Genomic DNA, 21935 nt, shown 5'->3' on the forward strand with positions numbered 1-21935 from the left:
CTAGATTATGCTGTGCTCCAAACTGGCTAGTCTCGTAAACCTAGTATGTTTATCTAGGTGAAAGTCACTGTTTTCAGGTAAATTGAGCTGAATAACCCACGTGGATCTCACGTGGTCCCCAGAAACTGAAATCAGTGGACTTACTTGTATTTTAAGCAGACCTATATATGAGCAATTCTTTTCTAGAGTAATTCTTTTGAAGTAAACAGTTGTTACTAAGCAGAGAATTTGACTCAGAGAGTCTTCATTGATTGTGATTAGGTATGCAATACTTACAAATAGTCAAATATGTCGGATTTATTTAGCAAACTAATACACTATTTCCAGCGGTGTATTTAAGTCAAGAGACCTGCAGAATGCCATTCAGTCTATACAGATAAAATAACTGTAGAATTGCTATCAGCAAGGAATTGGTTTGTAAGGCTGATTTAATATTGACAGCGTATTATATACCTTTAGCTGGGACATAACCTGGCCTCATATTCATGCATTCACGTTTTAAAAGCCTTCATAATGGTTAGACTTTATGATCTTAAAGGTCTTTTCCAAGAAAAACAATGCTATGATTCTATGAATTTCTGTATGCAAAGTTCAACTAATGAATAATATCAATGGTTATTTTGCTTCTAAACCACCAGGAGGCTCTAGAAATCCGACTCTTTGATCTGGCAACATTTTTGGCCAATGGTTTCAGAAGCAACTACAGATTCTTGGCCTGTCAATTGCTTGTGTGCCCAGCTTAATTTAAGAATGAAATAGTTGGTGCATTTACTCTTAATATGAATTGGTTTTAATTAGATTATTAGTAGTCTGCAAGATAACTTTAGAAACATGTCGGTTATTATAAATCTTAAACATAGCATTGTCAAAGCCCCAGTTCAGCTTCAACTGAGTCTACAGTTCACATGCTTAATTAACATAGAATACAAAATAAATTTCTGCCTACAGATATTAAACATGATTAGTTGTATTAGTTAAAAGCAGAGTTTACATCAGGGAAACCCAGACAGTCACCACCTACTAAAGCCACTGTTCTCTCACCTGCCAATACCAGCTTGGACCTGATTTTCAGTTTTCTCAGAACTTGATTCAATACCTGGAAGGTCAGTGGGAATCTTCCTACTCCAGGCTGCTAGACTCAGTTCTAAGCCAAGACAGGAGACTTCTTTCTTTGAATGGTCACTGTGGTGCATAGAGGATAATCTTGCAGATTCATTTCCTGTTAAATACATGCATTTGGTCATGACCTGTTCCAGAGGTTAGAAGTTCTATTGCCTGTAGTAGTAAACTCCCCTATGTTCCTTCCCTGAGCCTATACTCTGTGCAACAATGCCAAGATTTCTTTTTGTTTAGACTTGTCTATTTCTGTGAGACCACTATTGTGGAAACACAAACTCACTTTAATTCTTCCCCAGATTCCATGTACAGTATCTTACCCTGAATAAAGCTCTATTTTAGGTCTGTCTATGATTAAAACTTACTCTGAAAATCTGTATCATCAATTAATGATAGTAAAGAGAATGCAGTTAAATGGAATTTCCTCTTCAAGGCCAAATGCACAAGGACCTTGAAGTTCATGACAAGATTAGACAGGGTTTTTTTTTGTTGATTATAGTAATATTTGAACTACAAGACCCTGTTATTTTCTGTACAGCACAGAAAAAGATGAAGGTAAAAAGAGGTGGGTTTCATTTCTGTTGCCTTCCCTACAGCAGATGCATGTTTGTGTGACTTATGTTCTTACTGTGCTTGTATTTCTCTCAGCATTAGTATAGAACAAAGGGTTACATTTGATCCCATTCAAATCAGTGGGAGCTTCCTTTGGTAACAGAAAGATTTTTGGATCAGTTTGGCCCAGGATCAGACAATGATACATCAGGGTACATCTGCTGATTCAAATGGTGAATTCACCCCTCTTAGTGACTAGGGATTGTTTGTTTTTTCTCCCTGTAATTAACATACAGAAATAGAAAGTAGCATTCATTTAAAAAGGTTTTTGTGTATTTAAACATTATGTTTTGCTTTTTTTCATCAAGGGTGGACCTGGATCAGCAGGTGCTAAGGGTGAAAGTGGTGAACCAGGTCCCCAGGTACGATAAGATTGCCTGTTATGTTTGAGCTTGTTTATCTTAAAAAAAAAAATGCATTTGTACTACTGAGAAGAAATCAATGATATACTTTCCATGTGCAATTAAAGAAAATTAGCTTTTACAGAACTATCCTAATTAAATGCAATAGCTTGATTCTTCATTTTGAAACGTGAAAGTAACAATCTTTGTAACAAAGAGCAGTTATCACATGTAGAGTGTCAGTACTTGAAAACCTGTTTTAATACTGTCACTTCAGGCTCTTTTCTTTGTTAAATAACCCTATGTCTGTCTCCAATTGTATGACCCTGGGTTCTGATCTTACCAGATCTCATAAGGTGAGAGAGGTTGAATTTAGCTGGTAATTAAATAGGGTATGTTCAAGAAAGATGTGACATAGCAAGAAGAAGTCTTTAGGAACCAGTGCATGCTTTTCTTCTCAACTTAGTATTGTAACAGTTCCTGTGCAATGATGGTAAAGAGCACTGAAACACATTGGAATCTTTCAGCTTAAACCTAAAAGTAAAAAGGATTTGTTAAAGAAATAGTGATAGGAGTCTCTGGAAAAAATATTTTGGTAGGTCTCAAGTAATATCATGGATTTGCTACATTATTAAGTGCCTGTCTTAAAAGTCCACATGGATATTTTTAGAAGAGTGGAATTTGGTTCTTCAATCTGGGGTAATTTGGTCTTCCTCTAGTTTGAACTGTGCTGTGTAAAGCTAAGACAGCATGTGAGCTGTTTACCAACATGACTCATGTCTGTGTATGAATTAGGGATCTGAAATAAGCACTCTAGTTTTCATCAAATAATTATTATTTGACTGAAATAATTTCAGCATGAGAGGAAGAAGGTTTTTCAAATCACAGGACTGTGATCTTCAAAGCCATGAAAAGAATGTAAGAAGCGTTTCTGATAAAAAGACCAATTTATAGTATATATATATAGATATAGTATAGTGCCATCTCATGAAAACTACTGTTAAAATGGTACTGCTAAGACCAGTTTCAATGCCCAAGTTAAATTTAAAACCAATGGGATTTGGAAAACAGAACCCATTTTCTAGGCAATAATGCAGCTTTGTGTGTAAAAAGATCTTACCTTGTTCTTGAGGTGAGATGTTTAACTAGCAACACCTTTGCTGACATAAATATGATTCTAAGAGTTACTCTTTGAATTCAGGGTCCTCGTGGTGTTCAAGGTGCCCCTGGTCCAAGTGGAAAAGCTGGCAAAAGGGTAGGTAGCACATGGATCAATCCAGGTAAATAGTTACTATTTAAATTTATACCACTGCATTTCCAAATGTTTGCCCCTTTGGGTTTTTGCAGGGACGTCCTGGAGCTGATGGTGCCAGAGGAATGCCAGGAGAACCTGGTGCAAAGGTAAATAATAATGAGACCTGAGGCTTTATTTCATTCTTGGAATGGGCTAGACAGGTTTTATGCAGGTACCAGTTCCTTCCAGGCCAACCCAAAGTTCTTCTTTCAACTGAAAATACTGAGGTTTCAGATAGTTGGGTCAGATGCAAGAGCCGAGAATGAATCATCCATTTAAAATATGGTAATTAATGGTAATAGCAGTAGTCTGACCTTGAAGTAACTTGATCTTGAGGCATGATTCCTACCCCTTCGAGTCAGTTGTGCAACTGTGAAGTGCAGATAGAATCAAGCTTTTCATTTCAAGGCATACTTTTTTATAAATAGCATAATTACAGCACAGGGAAAAAGTTGGTGTGGGATCTTTTTCTGCTGTAACACATAGAAGCAAAGTTTTTGACTTTAGTCTACATGCTCCCTTCCAGAAGTTTCATCCAATAACGAAAGTGTACATGTAACCATGGCTAGAAATTAATTTTTGGAGGGATGACACAATTTATTCAGGGTAATACAGGACATAGTAGTCATATATTAAAGCTGTGATTTCTTCTTTCCTAGGGTGACAGGGGATTTGATGGTCTTCCTGGCCTCCCTGGTGACAAAGGTAACAGGGTAAGAAAAACATGTATTTTTACGCAGCAATAAATTGTTACAGTCACAGAAATAATGCAGTATTCATTAAAGATTGTGCTAAGGGCTACGTGGTAAGTTAAAACGGAATGTCAGCTTTTCACACTACAGAATAATAGCCTATATTGTCAGGTAACTTACTCCTTGGTAATATCAATCAATAGACAATGACTCATATATATATATGTATATATACGAGTATGTGTATATATATATATATACATACTCGTATATAAAGCATGTGTAAATGCTTTAAATATATTTCAGATTTCAGATCCCATTTTCAGCTAAGTTTTGCTCTGATTTTTCTTAGTTAAGGAATTTACATGTTGGATTTAAAAGGATTGCTGTAGAAAATAGTAGTAGGAAAAGGAGATTAGAATGAAGTTTCTGTATCAAGAGCGCATCAAACTTTAACCTGCTGAGAAGTTTGCTCAAAAAATGCATTTGAATTGCAAACTGAAGTGTTCAGTGTGTTTTATTCCAACAACTGCAGCTTAAAGAAAAATCAGTCAGGTCAGGTAAATTAGGAAAACTTGAAGTAATGTTTAAAACAACTAATGTACTTGCTCCTTATGTCATACCAATCTGTAGGATAAGCCTGCATCTATCCTTATGAAGTGCAGAAATAATCACAACAGAGGACTTCTACTTTAAATTATACCCCAATGTAGATACTAGTAACAACATACTCTACTGAGTGTACCCACCTTACTGTTATCCTGATAAGTGCAATACACCATAAAAGAAACAGTGAGTGAGTATGTCAACAGCATCATGCTCATACGTGCTGAAGCTTGGTGACTGAGGAATGGTTATAGGTCTCACCTTTCAATGCACAGATGCTGCACTTCACAGAAAATCTCAGCTGTGTTGGCTACTGGCACAAAATCTAGCTTTTCCTAATAGCATCTAGGAGACACTTTTGATTTCTGTTTGAAATAGGAAAGGAACTTCTAGTGTCATACACAAATATATTAATCCTCCTTTGTCATTCACTTTTCCATGAAGAGTTAAAGCATCACGTAATTGAGCTCCAGCTTGATCAGCAGGTGACCAGCAGAGGGGGATAGACATTAAGCTCTTGCCACTGCTTCGTGCTGAAGGCTGAACAGAAATTGGTTCAGTCAGGGAATGTGTGTCTGCATGTCTGCTTTCCAACCTTGAGTACTGGAATTATTTGTCTGTGGGACCTTCCAATCGATAAAGAATTTATTTTTTGCAAATATTCTATTAATTTCATATTTCCTAATCAAATAACTAAAACTTAAATACAAGACTATTTGGGTTGAAATTCGCAAAATAGTAATGAAAATAATGACAACTTTTCATCATTTGTTTCATCCCACTATTTAAATGTCACTGCATTCTTGTGTTTCTATGGAAATCTTCTGTAAAAGCACGAATGATGATTTTTCTGACAGCAGCTCAGTTCAAAGCCAGATCAGATAGCTGTAGCTCTTCAGATTCATATATACTGACAGTTTATAATGCTAAGATTCTGTTCTCTTTGTCATGCAATAAAGAAGGCAGAAAGAAAGACAAGAGAATCACTTTTTCTACTGTAGTTATGTTTCAGCTGTAAGGCGATTGATGTTGAAAACGCATAACTGTAGAGTAGAAGGTTTAGGACTACTTTTAGAATTAGTCATATTTGAACTATGAGTTCCAAATTAAATGTCTCTCCGATGTTATACCTCTGTGAAACATGACTTGTCAGATAGGAGTCACTCACTGGCTTCTCTAATTTCCAATGCAGGGGAGATCAGGCCACATGGTGTAATATTCCTTTTAGCCTCAATATCTGTGACTGTGAACTCTTTGTATATAGATTTGCTAGATGCATAACACTTCTCCAGTAGAAAAGCAAGACACTATATGCTAGCAGAAAAGATCTAAGGAAAAAGAAATTCAGGATTTAACAGAAAATTTGAAGGACAGAAATAGAGAATTGAAGACCTGAGAATGCTAACAATGATAAGGAATTTTTTTCTTACTGCATGACGATACCAGGATACTAAATTGAAGCTCCTAATTTAAATCTAAGTGCCATGTGATTGCCAGGCAACCAAAGGTAGCCCTTGAGGGTATCAACTGTTTCAATATTTAAAAACTTAAATCAGTCTTCACTTGGATATTGATTGAAGCCAGAGCACAGATCATGTGTCTCATGTCTTCTTTCAAGAGTGTCATTTAGCATGTAGAAAAACACATGCTCTGACAGCAGATCACGTTGAGTAGTTTCAAAACTTAGCAAAATACAGATGATGCTATATAATGCTAAATGATTAGCTGATCTTACAGGTACAAAAGCACAGTTCACAGAATTTCCTTCACTTTATTGCAGACTCCAACTTGTAGAGGACAGAAAGGTAGAATAAAATTCTGACATCCCTAGTATTAGATAGCTCTGGGGTAATAGAGCAAGTTACCTAAAATTCCCTCTGAGAGCTTGAAAGAGTACAGAATGGAGCCACTAGAGTGATTTCATTTATCTCTACTAGGATCCACAGTAATGATCAGGCTCCTTGGAGACACTGAAAAATTAAGGAAAGCAGCATGAATACTTGGTTGTTGTCCAATGCCAGAAGGAAGTCACAGTCTAAAAACCCACTGCCCAGAAAGAGGTCAGTCAGTGGTGTTTGAGCTATGCAGCACATTAGTTCTCTTTAGAAACTGGAAAAGAAAAATAAATCCTGAAAGTATGGTCCAGAGTCTACTGAGGCTTTTCATATATAGACTTGAAAAGCCCCAGCCTCTGAGGGGAAGTGTGGAGGTCTGGCTGCCTTCCAAAGCCTCAGACAAATCAGTCTCAAGGCTCTCAATGACCGGTGCCAGGGTGCATGGTTCTAAAGGGTAGTCAGTGCACTTCACCATCTATATTCCAGGGCCCAGCAATCGGTTTATTAACTTCTGACCCATGTACAAAGGCCTTATTTTCCTGCCGGAATGTATGCGGAGGGGGAAGGTGCCGATGAGACAAAGGAAAATGCGGGTAACGCTGCCTTTTGTAGCAGCAGTTTGTGTAAGTTCTGGGGCCAAACCAGAATTAAGTTTTACAAACACAAATAGTTCACTGTTTCAACGATGTTCATTTGTTTTTCTACCAATATAATAAAAGACTTTACTGAGTACTATGACCCACAGATTTGTATCATTGTGTCAAGACATGTTTTGATACGTCAGACTTCAGCTAACACATTTGTTTTCATTTCCTTTCCCATCCATTATTGTTTCCAGCAACAGATGTATTAGTTTAATGACTTTTCTTGTTCTACAGGGAGACCGTGGCCCACAGGGACCTCCTGGCTTACCTGGTGAAGATGGATCAAGAGTAAGTTACTATTTACACAGCAAAATCAAGAGTGAATACTCAGGTACTGGCAGTGTGGTCATGATAAATGTTCTTTTCTAAAATTTCTATTCTCCTCTATGAAAACAGGGAGAAGATGGGGAAGTTGGACCAAGAGGTCTCCCAGGTGAAGCTGTAAGCAATGCTTTCTCACTCTTTCTATTGAACTGTTCACAATTCCAGGTATAAAAATCAGTCCATGTGTGTAGATAGAGTACTGATTCTGGTTGAAAAGCAAACAAATCAACAATTTTTTTAGGGGTGAAACACTGCTAACAGGATTGGAGTTGTGAGAGATACATCCAGCCAAGTACACACAACTTCCAGAATCATAAAGGCTATTTCCTATCCGGGTGTGTAAAATCAGTCCCTGAAGTCCTTGAAACATGAGAATATAACTGAGTTCTTGTTGCTTTAAAAATGTTTTCCAAACATCTGTTTATTACAAAATAAGGCCTGGCTTCTCTGATTTTCACACTACTGTGCTTCCTTGTGTATTTTTACGCTTGTTTCATGTACAGAATTTCCACCTCTGTCTGTTGGAATTCTGCAGGTGCTGTCACTGCAGAGCAGAGTTCTGCATTGCAGGCAAGAAATGAAGCCTCAGAAAGGGGAATTTTACCCTAAATGTATGATATACTGCTGCCTACTTGCAAAGTAGGAAGAAGTCACTATACAGTCAGTGTTAGTGATTTGTGACTATATCATACATGAGGATACTAGAGACTCAGTCCTGGCTACTTTAGCAGCGTGACATGAATGGAGACACAAATGATGAAAACCAATATTAATTTGCATAAAGCCAGAAGATTATGTTGTAGACCAAATCTTGCTCACTGTATTTAGGAGAGTAGCCCTTGGTCTCTTGTGGATTTTTTGGGGGGGTCAGAGGAATAAATCTGACTTTGGTTTCCAGAATGCTTTCACTTAGTGTAATAAATTTATTAGAAATTTATAATAATTTATTGCTTCTTTACTACAGATAAAAGAACTGATTTACATGTAGAATAGGTAGTATAGAGTATGTCAGATCATCATGTTTCCTAAAGACAGGAATGCAAAGGGGTGCTACTATCCAAGTCAGACCTTTAGGTCAAGACACAGCTGAAATTTTAGTGGAAGATGCTGTGCCAACATTCTGCACTAAGAAATATAAAGTTAGCTACTACTATTCTCTGAAAAGATCATACAGCACCTAAAAAAAAAGTTTATGCTTCCACTGACATGCTGTTGAGATGTGGTGGCCTTCAGGAGAATCTGTTGTCGGTGTATTTTTCCCTCTCCCTCCTTTCCTTCCCCTCCTCCTTTTTTTTTCCCCTCCTTTTTTTTTCCCTCAACCACCATGCTGCCTTCCACTCCTTATGACACTCCTTGCCATGTCCAGCTTCTGGGCCTCTCTTTGTTCAGAAAAAATCATGCAGGTATTAAGAAGTGTTTTCTGCTCTTGCAGGGTCCACGGGGATTACTGGGCCCCAGAGGTACACCTGGTCCCCCTGGACAACCTGTACGTATGAACTCTTTTTTTCTATTTGCAATTTCCAGAAGAAAAATGGAAATCCACTGGAAGTTCCTCATGTTTATATTTATTGTTGTAGGGCATTGCAGGTGTTGATGGACCTTCAGGCCCAAAAGGAAACATGGTGAGTAAGCAAGCTGGGAAATAAAAAGAGAGTGGATTCTAAGAATCCTTTCCATACTTCCTTGTCCCTGCCACTATGCTGTCTCTTCCATTTAATTAAACTTTTCTGTCTAAATATTCAGATTCATTATGATCTTACAGAGAAAAGAGAAGCCATCTATTTCAGATTTCAGCCAAAAGGCCTAACCGTGCTTTCTCTCAAGCTCCTTTAGCACCATGGACTCCAGTGCTTGAGTCCTATGTGTGGGCTGTTATTCTTTATTAAAGTTCATGAAATTCATTAGCTTGAAAAAATATCATACTGGATAGAAAGTTGGTGGTAGACTTTAAAGAGGGGAGGAACAAAGATGAGTTTGTATTCCTTTTAGTCGTGACAATGAAGATCTGTGGTGCAGAAATGCAAACCTAATGCCCTGGTGGTTTTTTTGCATGGTAGGGTCCTCAAGGGGAACCAGGACCTCCTGGCCAGCAAGGAATTCCAGGCCCACAAGTAAGTGTAAAATAACTCTCAAGACATATGAAGTAACGTGCAGCAAATGTTTAATAAATGGAAATTGCTAAAAGGTTTGCTTTTCATGTGCAAAACTGATAAAGCTTCAAGAATTTATAAATAATGCTACAAATGTGCTGAGGGCAGTGGGAGCAGAGTTTTTCAAGTAAACTTTAAGAGGGATTTTTTTCATTCAGGAGAAAAATGACTCATTCAGTGTTCCTGGAATGCAGCAGGCACGGCCACACCTGGAGGAGGGTTCTGAATAGGATCTTGTTACAGACCTAACTGCCAGAATAGTGGCTTGTGCAAAAGGCTCACACAAAACTCCTCATCTAACTAGTAAGGGGGGGAAAAAAGCCACTTATATTTGCCAGTGTGTTTAAACAGATTAATGAGGGACCTTTAGCAGGGTGAATGTATGTATATTGTTCTACCAAGTTTCTCACACTGGTTTCTTTTTAATAGGGGCTTCCTGGTCCGCAAGGTCCTATTGGACCTCCTGGTGAAAAAGTAAGTTACAGCATTTTTCTGGTATTTCACAGTCAGTTCTCTGCAACAGCCTTGCTTATGTGCCTAGGGGTTTTGCTGTGGTTTGCATAATAGTAACCTAACATCTAAAAATTAGCAGATACTCCTGAAACCATCAGCAATTCAAGTAAATGAATAACCCATGGAGGTCTGGCTTTCCTCTCACACACACCTTTTCACATATATAATTTCCTCCCTTTATTTTGGATTAATTTTGTGTTATTAGCTTCAGAATTCCATCTACAATATTAAACTTTGTGTACTTGTATCTTATTTTTACAGCAAGCTGTGAAAATTATTTTTATGAATCTCTTTTTTTTTATAACAAATTTTTACCTACTCAAGTCTGACTATTCTCTTTAGTCAAGAATTGAATTTTCAATAGTACTCTGCAGTGTAATTGGCATACTGTAGTGTGGCTGTACCGTGTTAGTTTTGTCCTTGATCTATTTGTTTGTACACATTCTTGCGATTTGAAACATCTTCTGGTAATTTAAAAAATATCACTATTGAATTTTATGCTAACTTTACCTTTCTCTTCTTTTTTGGTGAAATTCCTGCTCTGATGATTCTTTGATTTTGCTCCCCTTCACTGTTTATTATGTACTTTAGGAGAAATCAAAGATTTTAGGAAATGGTGTACATGCTTTTTACCTGCCTGTGTGCCTAAGAAGTACTATGCTAGGAAAACAGGCTAGGTCCACAATATACACGTTCCAGAGACTTTCACAAAGACATACCATGCCTTTCAGCTGTGATCCCTGGGGTTCTCTAATCTCTATTCTTTGCCTCTTGATCTTGTTGGTATCTTTTATATGGGGAATTCTCTAATTCCTGAAATTCAAAATAGTTTTTTACACTGGAGAATACTTCCCCACCTGGTGGGGTGTGTGTGTGTTCATAGGGTAGTCCTGAAGCCTGTTCCCAGGCAAGCACCTCATTGAAAACTGTTGGTGATTTGTATTGGCTAATGATTGTAAGAGCTGGCCTTGCACTTATGTGTTGAGTGATAGTATCTTTCTGGGTTTACTTTTGTTATGTTTTTTAATTTATCCCTGATATCCATATCAAGGGATTTAGGTGTAACTTTATTTTGTATCATGAGCTCTTAGAGTTAAATGTGTGGGGTTGGGTGGTTTGGGTTGTTTCATTTTTCTTTCCTGTGGTTTGGTGGTGTCTGTTGTTGTTACAGCTACTTCACACCTGTGGTGTGTTCACCAGTTGTTTTAACACAGATTCAAATACAGAAAAGGTTTAAGGTAATTTGCTGGTTTAGGACACACCAGTCCTCAGCAGGGATGATCCTCAATCATCCTAGCAAATGATAGTATGTTTGCTATGGTTCTTAAAATGTGTCTCTGCTACTACATTTAGGGACCTCAAGGCAAGCCTGGCCTTCCTGGCCTTCCTGGTTCTGATGGGCCTCCTGTAAGTAACCAAATATTTCATCCCTTGAATGTTTAAATACTTCTACCAAGTAATAATCATTTCTTGATGCCTGTGTTGCAAAAAGAATACAGAGAGTAAACGTACTGATAGTCTTAGCTCACAACAGTGTTACAAAAATCCATCTACCCCCCCCCCCCGTATCATTACAGCTGTTAAAACTAAGAAAATTGTATTTTTGAAGCAGCTGCTAAAAGTGGCTGTAAGCTTTTAAAATGTGGTCCCTGATGATAAAATGCATCTGAAACATCTGCAAGGATGTGTAAATAGCCTAACTGACACACAGAGGGTCATATACTATTTCTCTGTAGTCCTATAATGTCAGTAAGGCAAAGCAAATCATCTGTAAAAATGCTCACTGCTTGTTTTCTGAGGAAACATAGAATAGACAAGGTCTTTCTCTGCTTCCTGACCTAAGGTGCATATTACTTGTTTGGGCTGCTTCTTTCATTGTGTACACTGTGACAATCCTAAACCAACCTTTAGGAATTTAGCTTAGCTCTGAGGATGCATTCACTCTCCTGAATAGACACTGTAACCACCTGAGTAGCATTGCTTACAGTTCAGGCATTAAGCTTAAATGGAATCATTGTTCATAATTATATGCATATAGACTAGCTTTCTTGCATCAAAAATAGCATCTTTTTATACCACCAAGAGCCATTAGTCAGTCACTGTGACTTCTCAGGACATCTCGCTCCTTCCATGATATTTTTCTTCCCATTCCCATTGCAATTTTTCTTTTAGGGTAAATCTGCATTCCTTAAACCTGACTTTCAGCAGTGTTCTGCTAGGATCACAACAGCAGAGCAGAATGCAGGGGTTTCACTGCATAGGCACTTACATTACAAATACAGAATTGTACCCAGGGCTCTTGTGATCTCTCTTTTACCTGCCAAAGTACCATTTTTATGGACAATGTTAAATATGCAATGATAGACCACCTGGAAATCCATACCTTGAATCATTGTCTAAACATTTCAACTTTCCCCCCTTATCTTATTCTGCATGCTGTTAAAAATATTCATTTCCAAAAATAAGCATTATTTTAAAAACTGCAAGTTGTTAAACCTTAAAAACAGGAGGGAGGTGCTGTAAGAGATAATCAGGTGTTTAACATAGGTCTGTGCCTGATCCCTACTGCAGTGGGTTCACCCCAGTCAGTAGATAAGCCCCCACCCAGTCACTCGTTCACGCCTTCCACAGTGTGATGGGAGAGAGAATCAGAAGATCAAAAGCAGGAGAACTCATGGGTTGAGGTAACAGCAGCTCAGTAAGTGGAGCAAAGCAAAATAAGGAATGCATTCACTACTTCCACTTGCAGGAATATGGCTAGTTCCTTGCTGGAAAGTTTGACTTCAGCACACATAAGGGTAACTTGGGAAGACACACACCATAACCATGAATGTCCCCTCCTTCCTACTCTTTTCCCAGAACTTTTATTACCAGGTATGACAAAATGATATGGAATATCCCCCTGGTCCATTTGGGATAGCTGTCCCATCTGTGTCCTCTCCCAGCTTCCTGCCCACCTCCAGCCTACTTGCTGAGGGGTTAGAATGGGACAAAGAGAAAACCTCCACACTGTACAAACACTGTTCAGCAGTACCCAGAACATTGGTGTATTATCAACACCGTTTTAGTCATAAACCCAAAACACAGCTGGGGTGTTACTAAGAAAGTTAACTCCATCCAAGCCACACTCAGCACACCTACCCAAAACTATCTCCACCATGCACAAGTATGTTTGTTCAGAGGAAGGGCAGGAGAGGCAGATTAAAGCCCATTCAATTGATGGCCTATTCACAGCTGTACAATTGCAGTACTGACTGAAGGCAGAGCAGTGCCTTCCTGACTGCAATGAGCTTTGCAACTAACTGCTCCCATGATACGTGTGTTAAGATGAGGTGAAAGCTCATGAGTGTTTGTTTCAGGAGGTTAGGAAAATTCTTGCTATGCAGTTCCATTTCACTTTTACCTGAGAAAGTGTCCTTCTGCTTCAAAGGCAAGATGTTGTTAAAAGTGGACTATTAAACTGGAATTAAGGGGAATCAAAACAGATACAAATATGCTCTTTAATAGCAGCTTTTTTAAAGTAATTTAATGTTACAGAGACTTCATACTGGATGGAAATTTAAAATTTTGTACAGAACAAAAGCATATTCTAGGAAATTAGGATTAAACAACTGACATTTCAAAAAAAAAACAACAAACAAATAAGCAATGTTAGTAAGACAAAGGAAAATTATTATTCCTTTAAAGGAAAATTAATAATCACTGCTGTGCAAGTATCAAATATTTTTATTTTAGTAATTCTTTTAATAAAGAACATATTTCAAACTGTTTTCCAAGATCAGAAAATTGAATATAAGCAGCAATGGTTTGTCATATATGACTAACAGCCACATCAAATCTTCTCATATTTGACACACTGAAAACATTTTGGGATGTCAATGAAACCAAAACATGAATGGTTTTTGTTGCTGGCTACATGTTATGTGGGACCACATGCTTGGCAGAAGTAGAGATTTACTATGCTCCACTGATGAGACTGATGAACATTAATAGAAAAATGATTCCCAACTGGTCCTCATAAACAATAATCTTCTATTAACCTTTAGTTACATTAAATTGCCTTTAAATTTTGAAGCATTTTCGTGGAAATACTGTAAGAAAAAGAACTAATAGGTTAATGTTTTAAGCATCTGTGTTACAAAGCAAAGGCTAAGACAAGCTTGTTTTTTAAAAGCAAGTCACAGTTTAAAACAAAGGTGGAGAGTTTTTGTAACATAGAATGTTAGAATTAAATCAGCCTTCTAGTGAGTTCTGTAATAAACTGTAATTTTAAAAATAATTTTAGGAATTACTTCATTCTGTAATATTAATCACCCTGCTTGTTTCAAAATCAAATTTGACAGTGTCTGGCGAAAAACCTCTTACTGCTGAAGCATTAACTAAAGAGAAGATGTGCTCAGGATATTCCTAAAGCATGAACATTGATGTATCTATTGTCCAGCTTTTCCTTTGTTATATAAATTAAATTGGTATTGAAAACATAATCTTTCCTCAAAATTTTGTGTGTGTTCTAATACAGAAGAAGGATGATTAGTGATACAAAATTCAAGTGTTTAAATAATTGCGCTTTTATAGTAAAATATCACTAATGAAAAATTAGTATTTTCTAAATCAACATAATTTTTCTCTTAAATCAGGGTCATCCTGGAAAAGAGGGTCAGTCTGGAGATAAAGGTGCACTGGTGAGTTCTAAAACTTTTCCATTTATTTATATAGCTTTCAAGAAAACTTTTCGCAGTTTTTCAACTTTATGACACATTTTTTCCTCTAAGAACCATTTAGGAAGATAGTAGGAAACTCATGACACATTCAAAGCATCTGTGAGCAGACAAACATATTTATTATATTCTAAATAATATTTAATACTATAGAAACTACTCTTCAAAAGTGAAACTGATTGTGGACTTGACATAATGGCAATCAGTACAAATTGCATGCATTTCATATAGGCAGCTTGCAAATAGCTTGAGTTTGCAATTCCATTGTATAGAGTACACTGGAGGGTTCTTCAGAACCTTTTTTAAAGATTTGCAAATGCATGTGTAGGCATTGAGTTTTTTAGGTCACCTTTGAGTCAGTGACAGTGAAAAGTAATTTCTTTATTTCTTTATGCAGCACTGGAGGGTCTTAGGGCACTTTAAACCATTCTACTTGCTCAATATTGACCTTTATTTATCCAGAATAGCACTTTATAGCACCTCAAATCAGTTTCAGTTGCAGTACTGATTTCAGTGGCAGTACTGAAAAGTTGTATTCTGGATAAATCTGAGGGAGGAATGAATGAATGAATGAATGAATGAATGAATGAATGAATGAATGAATGAATGAATGAGTCATTACAGAAAGTACAGTTCCACAGACAGCAGCGTATTACTTTTGTCCAAAATGTTGTTAACTGTTAGAGGCTTAAGAAAATAAGAGTTCTTAAGAAAATAAAGCTTACACAAAGCATTTCTGTTTTGAAACAGGTATGGGACCATTTGTCAGTGTTCCAATTTGGTAGAAAAAAATCTTTCTTAGATGGTAATAGTCTAATGATTTTGTGAAAAGACATAGATGGAAAGGGGAAAAATACCTTACCAGAGGCCCCATTAGGGGAAGATTGTGCTCTGTCCATCTCAGACATCAGAGAATCAACAAAGCAGCTCATCCTCAGATGTGTTTCCAGGCTTCCTTGCTCTCTGCTGTTTACAGAACTCTATCTCTATAGACTGCTAGTGGATTGCATAGTATGAAATGCTCAGCAAACAGTAAATAACAGCATCTAGACATCAGTCAGTACTGAGAGCACCATGAGCCTTGTAGCTTTCAGGTTTGGAATCTCTTTCTTTTAAAGACCATGCATTTTATTATTATCGTTATTTTGATCTTGACTTTTGACTTGTATCATCAGCATAATTAACATATACATTCTCTCCAGTAAGCTGGTTTCTAATTGGCATCTTTCTTTGGCTTTGTTTGTTTGTTATTTTTTCCAATTAACATTGTTTCAGGTAATTTATGCTGTGGATAGATGTTTCCCAAATATCCAAGTAGAACCAAGTTTACAATTCTATTAATAGCTTTGTAGTGACATTGAAGGGTGCTTTGTGATGCCATGGCTTTTCTTAGTGGCAGGCAGCCCAGTGTTATTTTGGTGTCTCACACAATACTGCCACATTATAGTGAAAGAACAAAGATTACACTTAGAAGAGAACTGCTTGCTAACCAACTACTGTACAAACAAAGGTTCTTTACTCCCAATATATTTTAGGGGCCTCCAGGTCCTCAGGGTCCCATTGGCTATCCAGGTCCTCGCGGTGTAAAGGTAAGATTTAATTACTGGATTCCTCCCCCACCCCTTTTTGAACATATAAAGATGCACGTGGGTAATTCTTTATATTCTTTCTTTAGGGAGCTGATGGGGTCCGTGGCCTCAAGGGATCCAAAGGTGAAAAGGTAAATGCTTTCCCTTTTCTGTGTTTCTTATTTCATTGCAACATCTTCTGCCTCCTTCGCTGCAGTTTGTTTTCTTTTGCAGCAGTGTGTTTATTTTTGCCTTACCCTAAGGACATAAGGAGCCCAACTGATAAATTAGTGACCTCCATAGTTATTTACAAAGTGAATATAAAACCTTAGTTTAGAATGGGTTTGGGTCCTCTTTGCACCAATTTAAGTAACTTCTCTTTAAGGTGCTCTTAAGTAGAGAATTGGACATCCCCACTCTCATTAATAGATACTGTAGTCAATACTGAGAAGCTTGTGCATCAGAGAGATTTGCGGTGATAACAGTATTAATTTATCCAATTTTGGGGGGTTTTTGTGTATTCATCTTCCAATGGCTTTCTGGGTTCCAGATATTTTTGTCCCAGATCTTTGGATTTGCTGAAGTGATGGACAGCCTCAGTCAGATACATTTACAGGAGCATGAAGAAAGCTTTTGTACTCCCCAGATACCATTAATTCTGTATGTAGAACTCTCACTAGAGAAAACACCAACTGCTACAGAATGTACTGACTTCTGATGGTCTGTACTGGCTGAAGCCACAGCCAATACTGGTTTAAATTCCCACTTTCCTCAGCGCTCAGAATGAGAGATAGATAACAACCACCATCAGTCATACCTCCTGTCCAGGCAGGCAAATTCAGCCATATGGCTCTAGTGGATGCTGTGTATATATTTATAAGTATTTCTAAAGCAGAAGACTCCCCCTTGCCAAAAGCCTTGATTTCAGCACTAGAGATCTGTTTTTCAGGATCAGATGCCAAGAGCTGATGTTTTCAGGCTTTCCTAAACCACAGTTTTTCTAGTCTGCACACTCATTTTAGAGCTCCTTATTAAATCTAAGCTGAAAAAGAGTGTGTATAATAGATGTGGAGGAGCTAGGACAAAATACAGGAGTCACGTATAAATAAGCTTGATGTGTGTGTGTGTGTGTGTGTGTGTGTGTGTATCAATGAATACTGATTAGCATAATCTCCATAATATTTCTGTGTTCCCAAAAATTGATCTCACAGTTGCAGTAAGATACTGAACTCTACTGAGTACCTCTAAAGGTCACACAAGACACTTCATGGATTGTCCTCACAGTGCTTTAAATGTCTGTTACACAGACCTTTTATACTGAAATTATTCAGATGCCATTGCATGGAGTAAAGCACTGTAAGGGAAAGAAATAAACAAACTGATCATTCAGGAAAGCCTCTACAGATCTGGAATGGTCCCACGGATATCAGAGGAGGACCATCTCTGTACTGAAAAGTAAATGTGACTAGAAGTCTAGCTATTTTATGTTTTGTTAACAGCTGAAGAGGAAACAGAGCATTCAGCTCTTTCCTCCTACATGGAATAAAATCTTGTAGATCTTGGTAGCTGGAACATCACTGTGAAAGCTGAAGAAGAGTTTCAGTTTGGCAGCCACTTGGGCAGTAGTTGGCACATGGTCAGTCCTTGCTGATAGGTTGCAAATTGTTCTCATATAATTATCACTGTTCATGGCCATAACTGAACAACTTTTACAGCTAAAGCTTTTTCCCTGTGTTCTCCACTCTGTCTTATTCACCTCTGTAAATTTTAACAAAGACCACACTGAAATTTTATTTTACTCAGTATAAGATGGACATTTAAAGCACAGTTTCACCATCTAAAAAGCATGGGAAACCTGCTTTCATAATGGTCTTTCATGTATTTTTTCAATAAATCACTATGGGTTATCTCCTCTTTTTTTACATGAACTCATACTATTGAGAAACCATATTTCCTTGGTTTTTTAATTTTAATATCTCCTTACCCATTTTGAGCTGTTTACCACTAGCAAATCCATCACTCTTTTTAGGGTTATTGGTTGTATGCAGCATGATTACTTCTGAACAAAGTCAAAAGGGCCTTAGCCTTGCAATCTGTCTCCGTTGCTGAACAGGGAAAAGATAAAGATTTGTGGGCTTGGGAATGCAGAATCCAAACTGTTTTTTTAAAGTGGGGATGAAATAAAAAGCCTTTCTTTTGTTTGGGCTGTGAGGAGCAGGGTCAGTAATGTGGAGCACAGTGGCACTCTTTCCTGGCTTTACTGTCAGTCCAAATATCACTCAGAATCTAGGTCAGCAATATTACTTCAGCATATATTAAAGCTAACAGCATTATAGTAAACATTTTAGTATGTGCTCATTCATCACAAAGATCTTTGCTCTCAACATATAAGCATCAGATTAAAATGCTGTCAATAATCTTTGTTGTCTGGATATTGGAACAGAAGTTGCACAATGGGTTAGGTACAGTAGGTTTGGTAAGTTATGTTAGAGCAAGTCGTGAAGCACTGAGTGCACTAAACAACACTGGAGATTTCTGTTTGTGTGTGGAGTAAATAAAACTTGTCTGAGTGCTGTCTGCTTGTAATTCAGCATGGAGACCTATTAAAATGCTTGGAGTAAATTCCTTGCTGGAATTTACTGGGCAGTAAACAAGTAATTCTCATTATGAATAGCATTATGAATAACAATAATGTACACTTGTTTTGCCACTGTATATGGATTCGGTCTTAATGTCCATCAGTTTTTCTACCTCAATCGCATCACTCAATGAGACTAGGCTGGGCTGTCTTGCTGAACATTGCAGTACCACATAGAGATGACTATTATTTTTTTAGGTTATGAACATTAGTATGTCATAAGGAGCCAATTATTTTATTCCTTTGTTGATACTATTAAGACACTAATTTAAAAGAAAGTTAATTAAAAGGGAGGATCTGCTATCAGAAAGAATAACACTGAATAATTTGTCACCGATTTTTCACTTAATTGGATGGATGACCTTATTAAAATGAATGATAATAAAAAAACCCAAACCTTAAGAGTTTAAGAAAAAAATTTACAAGATAATTCATAATAAAACAGAAGAATTACATTGTCTCTTTCAACAGATTTTAAACAGCTTTAAACAGCTGATATTAGGAAGCTTAAAACTAAAAGGCCATTTTGTGTAGTGCACTGATATGCTTTCTCTAAAATTGCAATAGCTGTATTAGATTTTCTGATATCTGAAGTTCTCAATTTGTCTATGCAAATAATTTTAATCTACAGTGAATGTATTTTCTTACTCTCTCTGCAGAAAAAACAAACCCAAAAAACAAACAAACCTCCTGTTTACCAAAAGTCATTAAATGCATTTCTGCCTTTTTTAGGGTGAAGATGGTTTTCCAGGATTTAAAGGTGACATGGGTCTTAAAGGTGACCGGGTAAGCGTTCATTCACAGCCCACATGTTCTTAAAAAGTTTAAGTGATATTATCTTGAAAGGGTGGCTGAAGTGGAGAAATAAATGTAAACCAGAAATAAAATAAAAGCTAGTAACTTAAATTCTGTTTCCTGTACACGCACAGATTTGAGGCAGAGATTTCATTCTTGTGAATTGACAATGGCCAGATACAAAGTCAAAGAGAATGTTACTCCTGCATATCTTTTTCATTAAGCTTCTTTCTAGGGAATCTCTTTTTTCCCAGGTTCCAAGATCTCTATTCGCCTAAGGAAAATTATTCTATTCAGGATAAAGATGTTTCCATTCCAACCTAGCATCTTGAAAGCCTCTGCCAAAATGCTGTTTATTTAGCCCAATGGGCACTTACTTTCATAAGAAGTGTTTTGGAGGTTCTAAAAAACCTCTCACAAGAAGTTTCTGCCTATATCTGTTGTCTATATATACATAAATAACTGTAAAGATGGTATCCATGTAACTGCTTAGATACAGGCATTTTTTCTTTCTATGGAGTGTCAGAGTACCTTTATAAGAATTTAGAGAAGGATAAATAAGAATATGTAGTTTCCAAATGCAGCTCTTTTCAGGCAAGGTAACTGGGCTCTTGTGGAAGTAATATTCAGTGCCTAATTTATATGTATTTGCATTTATGTTATGAATGTAAGCAGTGATATTTCCCTAATTGGAAATTGGACAGGGCTTTGAGCATCCTGATAGAGGTGAAGGTGTCCTTGTGCATTGCAGGGAGGTTGGACTAGATGACCTTTAAAGAATCCTTGCAACCCAAAGCATTCCATGATTCCCTGATTCTAATCTCTATTTACAATTACTGAAAACTTCTTCTCAAGTAATTGTAGGTAGTGTCTCTAATATATGCATAAAGGAAATTGTTCCATGCTTATAAGGTGGTATATTTTAGGGAGAAGTTGGTCAGCCAGGTCCACGAGGAGAAGATGGTCCAGAAGGTCCAAAAGGTCGAGCTGGTCCATCTGGGGACCCAGGTGCTGCTGGTCCAGCTGGAGAAAAGGTCAGTAGCCAGATATCAACATAAATGTGTCCTTGTTTCATAACATACATGGAATGCCCATGACTTTCATCACTAACAAAAGCAAGCCTCCAGATCTGCAAAACCTTTAGCTACCTAACAATAGTTTTTGAGACACGACTATAGCAGACTGCTGGAGTTCACATTTGAACAAGTATTGTGAGACATTATTTTGTAAGTATTCAAAAAACCCATTATTATACTTCATTGACATATAAGGGAGCTAAATTCTTATCCCAAATTACATACAATGCACACCAGATAAGGACAATATGATGCAAAGAAAAAACTTGAGCACAAGGGAGGATAAAGGTGCTGCTGGAGAGAGAATTAATATTGACAGTCATATTATGACAAATTGTGACATACAGGTTGTTTTAAACATAAAACACATCCTGCAAAATCCTGCATAAAAATCCAAAATAGGGTTGACAAAAATTAAAGGGGCTGTCGTAAGTGAGGACTGAAAAAAGGATGGTGATATGAAATAAAAGCACAAAAATAAGTACAAATCTCTGTAGAATCCTGACTTGAACAAAAACCACTTGAGATTGATAGAGAGGAGGAAAGAAGGTTGAGGAATGTGTGTGCAAGTACCATATTTCACTGTGTGAGACCGTCGGAAGAGAAAGGTGATTTCAGCAATGACATTTCTGGGTAACTGGGAAAAAAAGGATAAAATAAAAATGGTGGTTCACAAACACACATATATCAGAAAAGTGAGAAGATACTGGTGAAAATATTTCTCTTCATTTTTTTTTGTAACTATGGCATTAATGCTAGTTTTTTCTTGGAAAGGACAGAAGGTGCTTTTTTAATTGCTTTCTCACTTTTGCTGCCTTTAAAATAAGACTGGTTAGTATTTTCCATCACCATCCCATCGGACATCATGTTGAATTATTATTTTTGTCTATATATAAGAGACTTGGAAAGTATACAATGAAATCTTAGTATGTATATGGTAATATCAAAATGGTAACAAGGTTCAGAGCTAATAGTTTTGTTAAGAAGACAAAAGAAAAAACAACCCAGCACAT

General features: G+C 37.2%; 1 protein-coding gene across 3 annotated transcripts in view; it reads left to right on the forward strand.

The window, feature by feature from the left end:
- COL11A1 (collagen type XI alpha 1 chain) overlaps nt 1-21935 on the forward strand; it is a gene marked incomplete at both ends in the record, with an annotated part of 145459 nt that overhangs the window by 61700 nt on the left and 61824 nt on the right. For all 3 annotated transcript variants that reach the window (XM_084266324.1, XM_084266326.1, XM_084266325.1), the window contains 16 exons: nt 2037-2090; nt 3271-3324; nt 3417-3470; nt 4023-4076; nt 7375-7428; nt 7537-7581; nt 8897-8950; nt 9042-9086; nt 9522-9575; nt 10044-10088; nt 11481-11534; nt 14765-14809; nt 16381-16434; nt 16521-16565; nt 19784-19837; nt 20773-20880. In XM_084266324.1, coding sequence (XP_084122450.1) covers nt 2037-2090; nt 3271-3324; nt 3417-3470; nt 4023-4076; nt 7375-7428; nt 7537-7581; nt 8897-8950; nt 9042-9086; nt 9522-9575; nt 10044-10088; nt 11481-11534; nt 14765-14809; nt 16381-16434; nt 16521-16565; nt 19784-19837; nt 20773-20880 — 873 coding nt within the window. The remainder of the gene's footprint in view (nt 1-2036; nt 2091-3270; nt 3325-3416; nt 3471-4022; nt 4077-7374; nt 7429-7536; nt 7582-8896; nt 8951-9041; nt 9087-9521; nt 9576-10043; nt 10089-11480; nt 11535-14764; nt 14810-16380; nt 16435-16520; nt 16566-19783; nt 19838-20772; nt 20881-21935) is intronic.

Source organism: Gallinula chloropus (assembly GCF_964237585.1).
Source record: "Gallinula chloropus genome assembly, chromosome: 6".
NCBI classification, from domain to species: Eukaryota; Metazoa; Chordata; class Aves; order Gruiformes; family Rallidae; genus Gallinula; species Gallinula chloropus.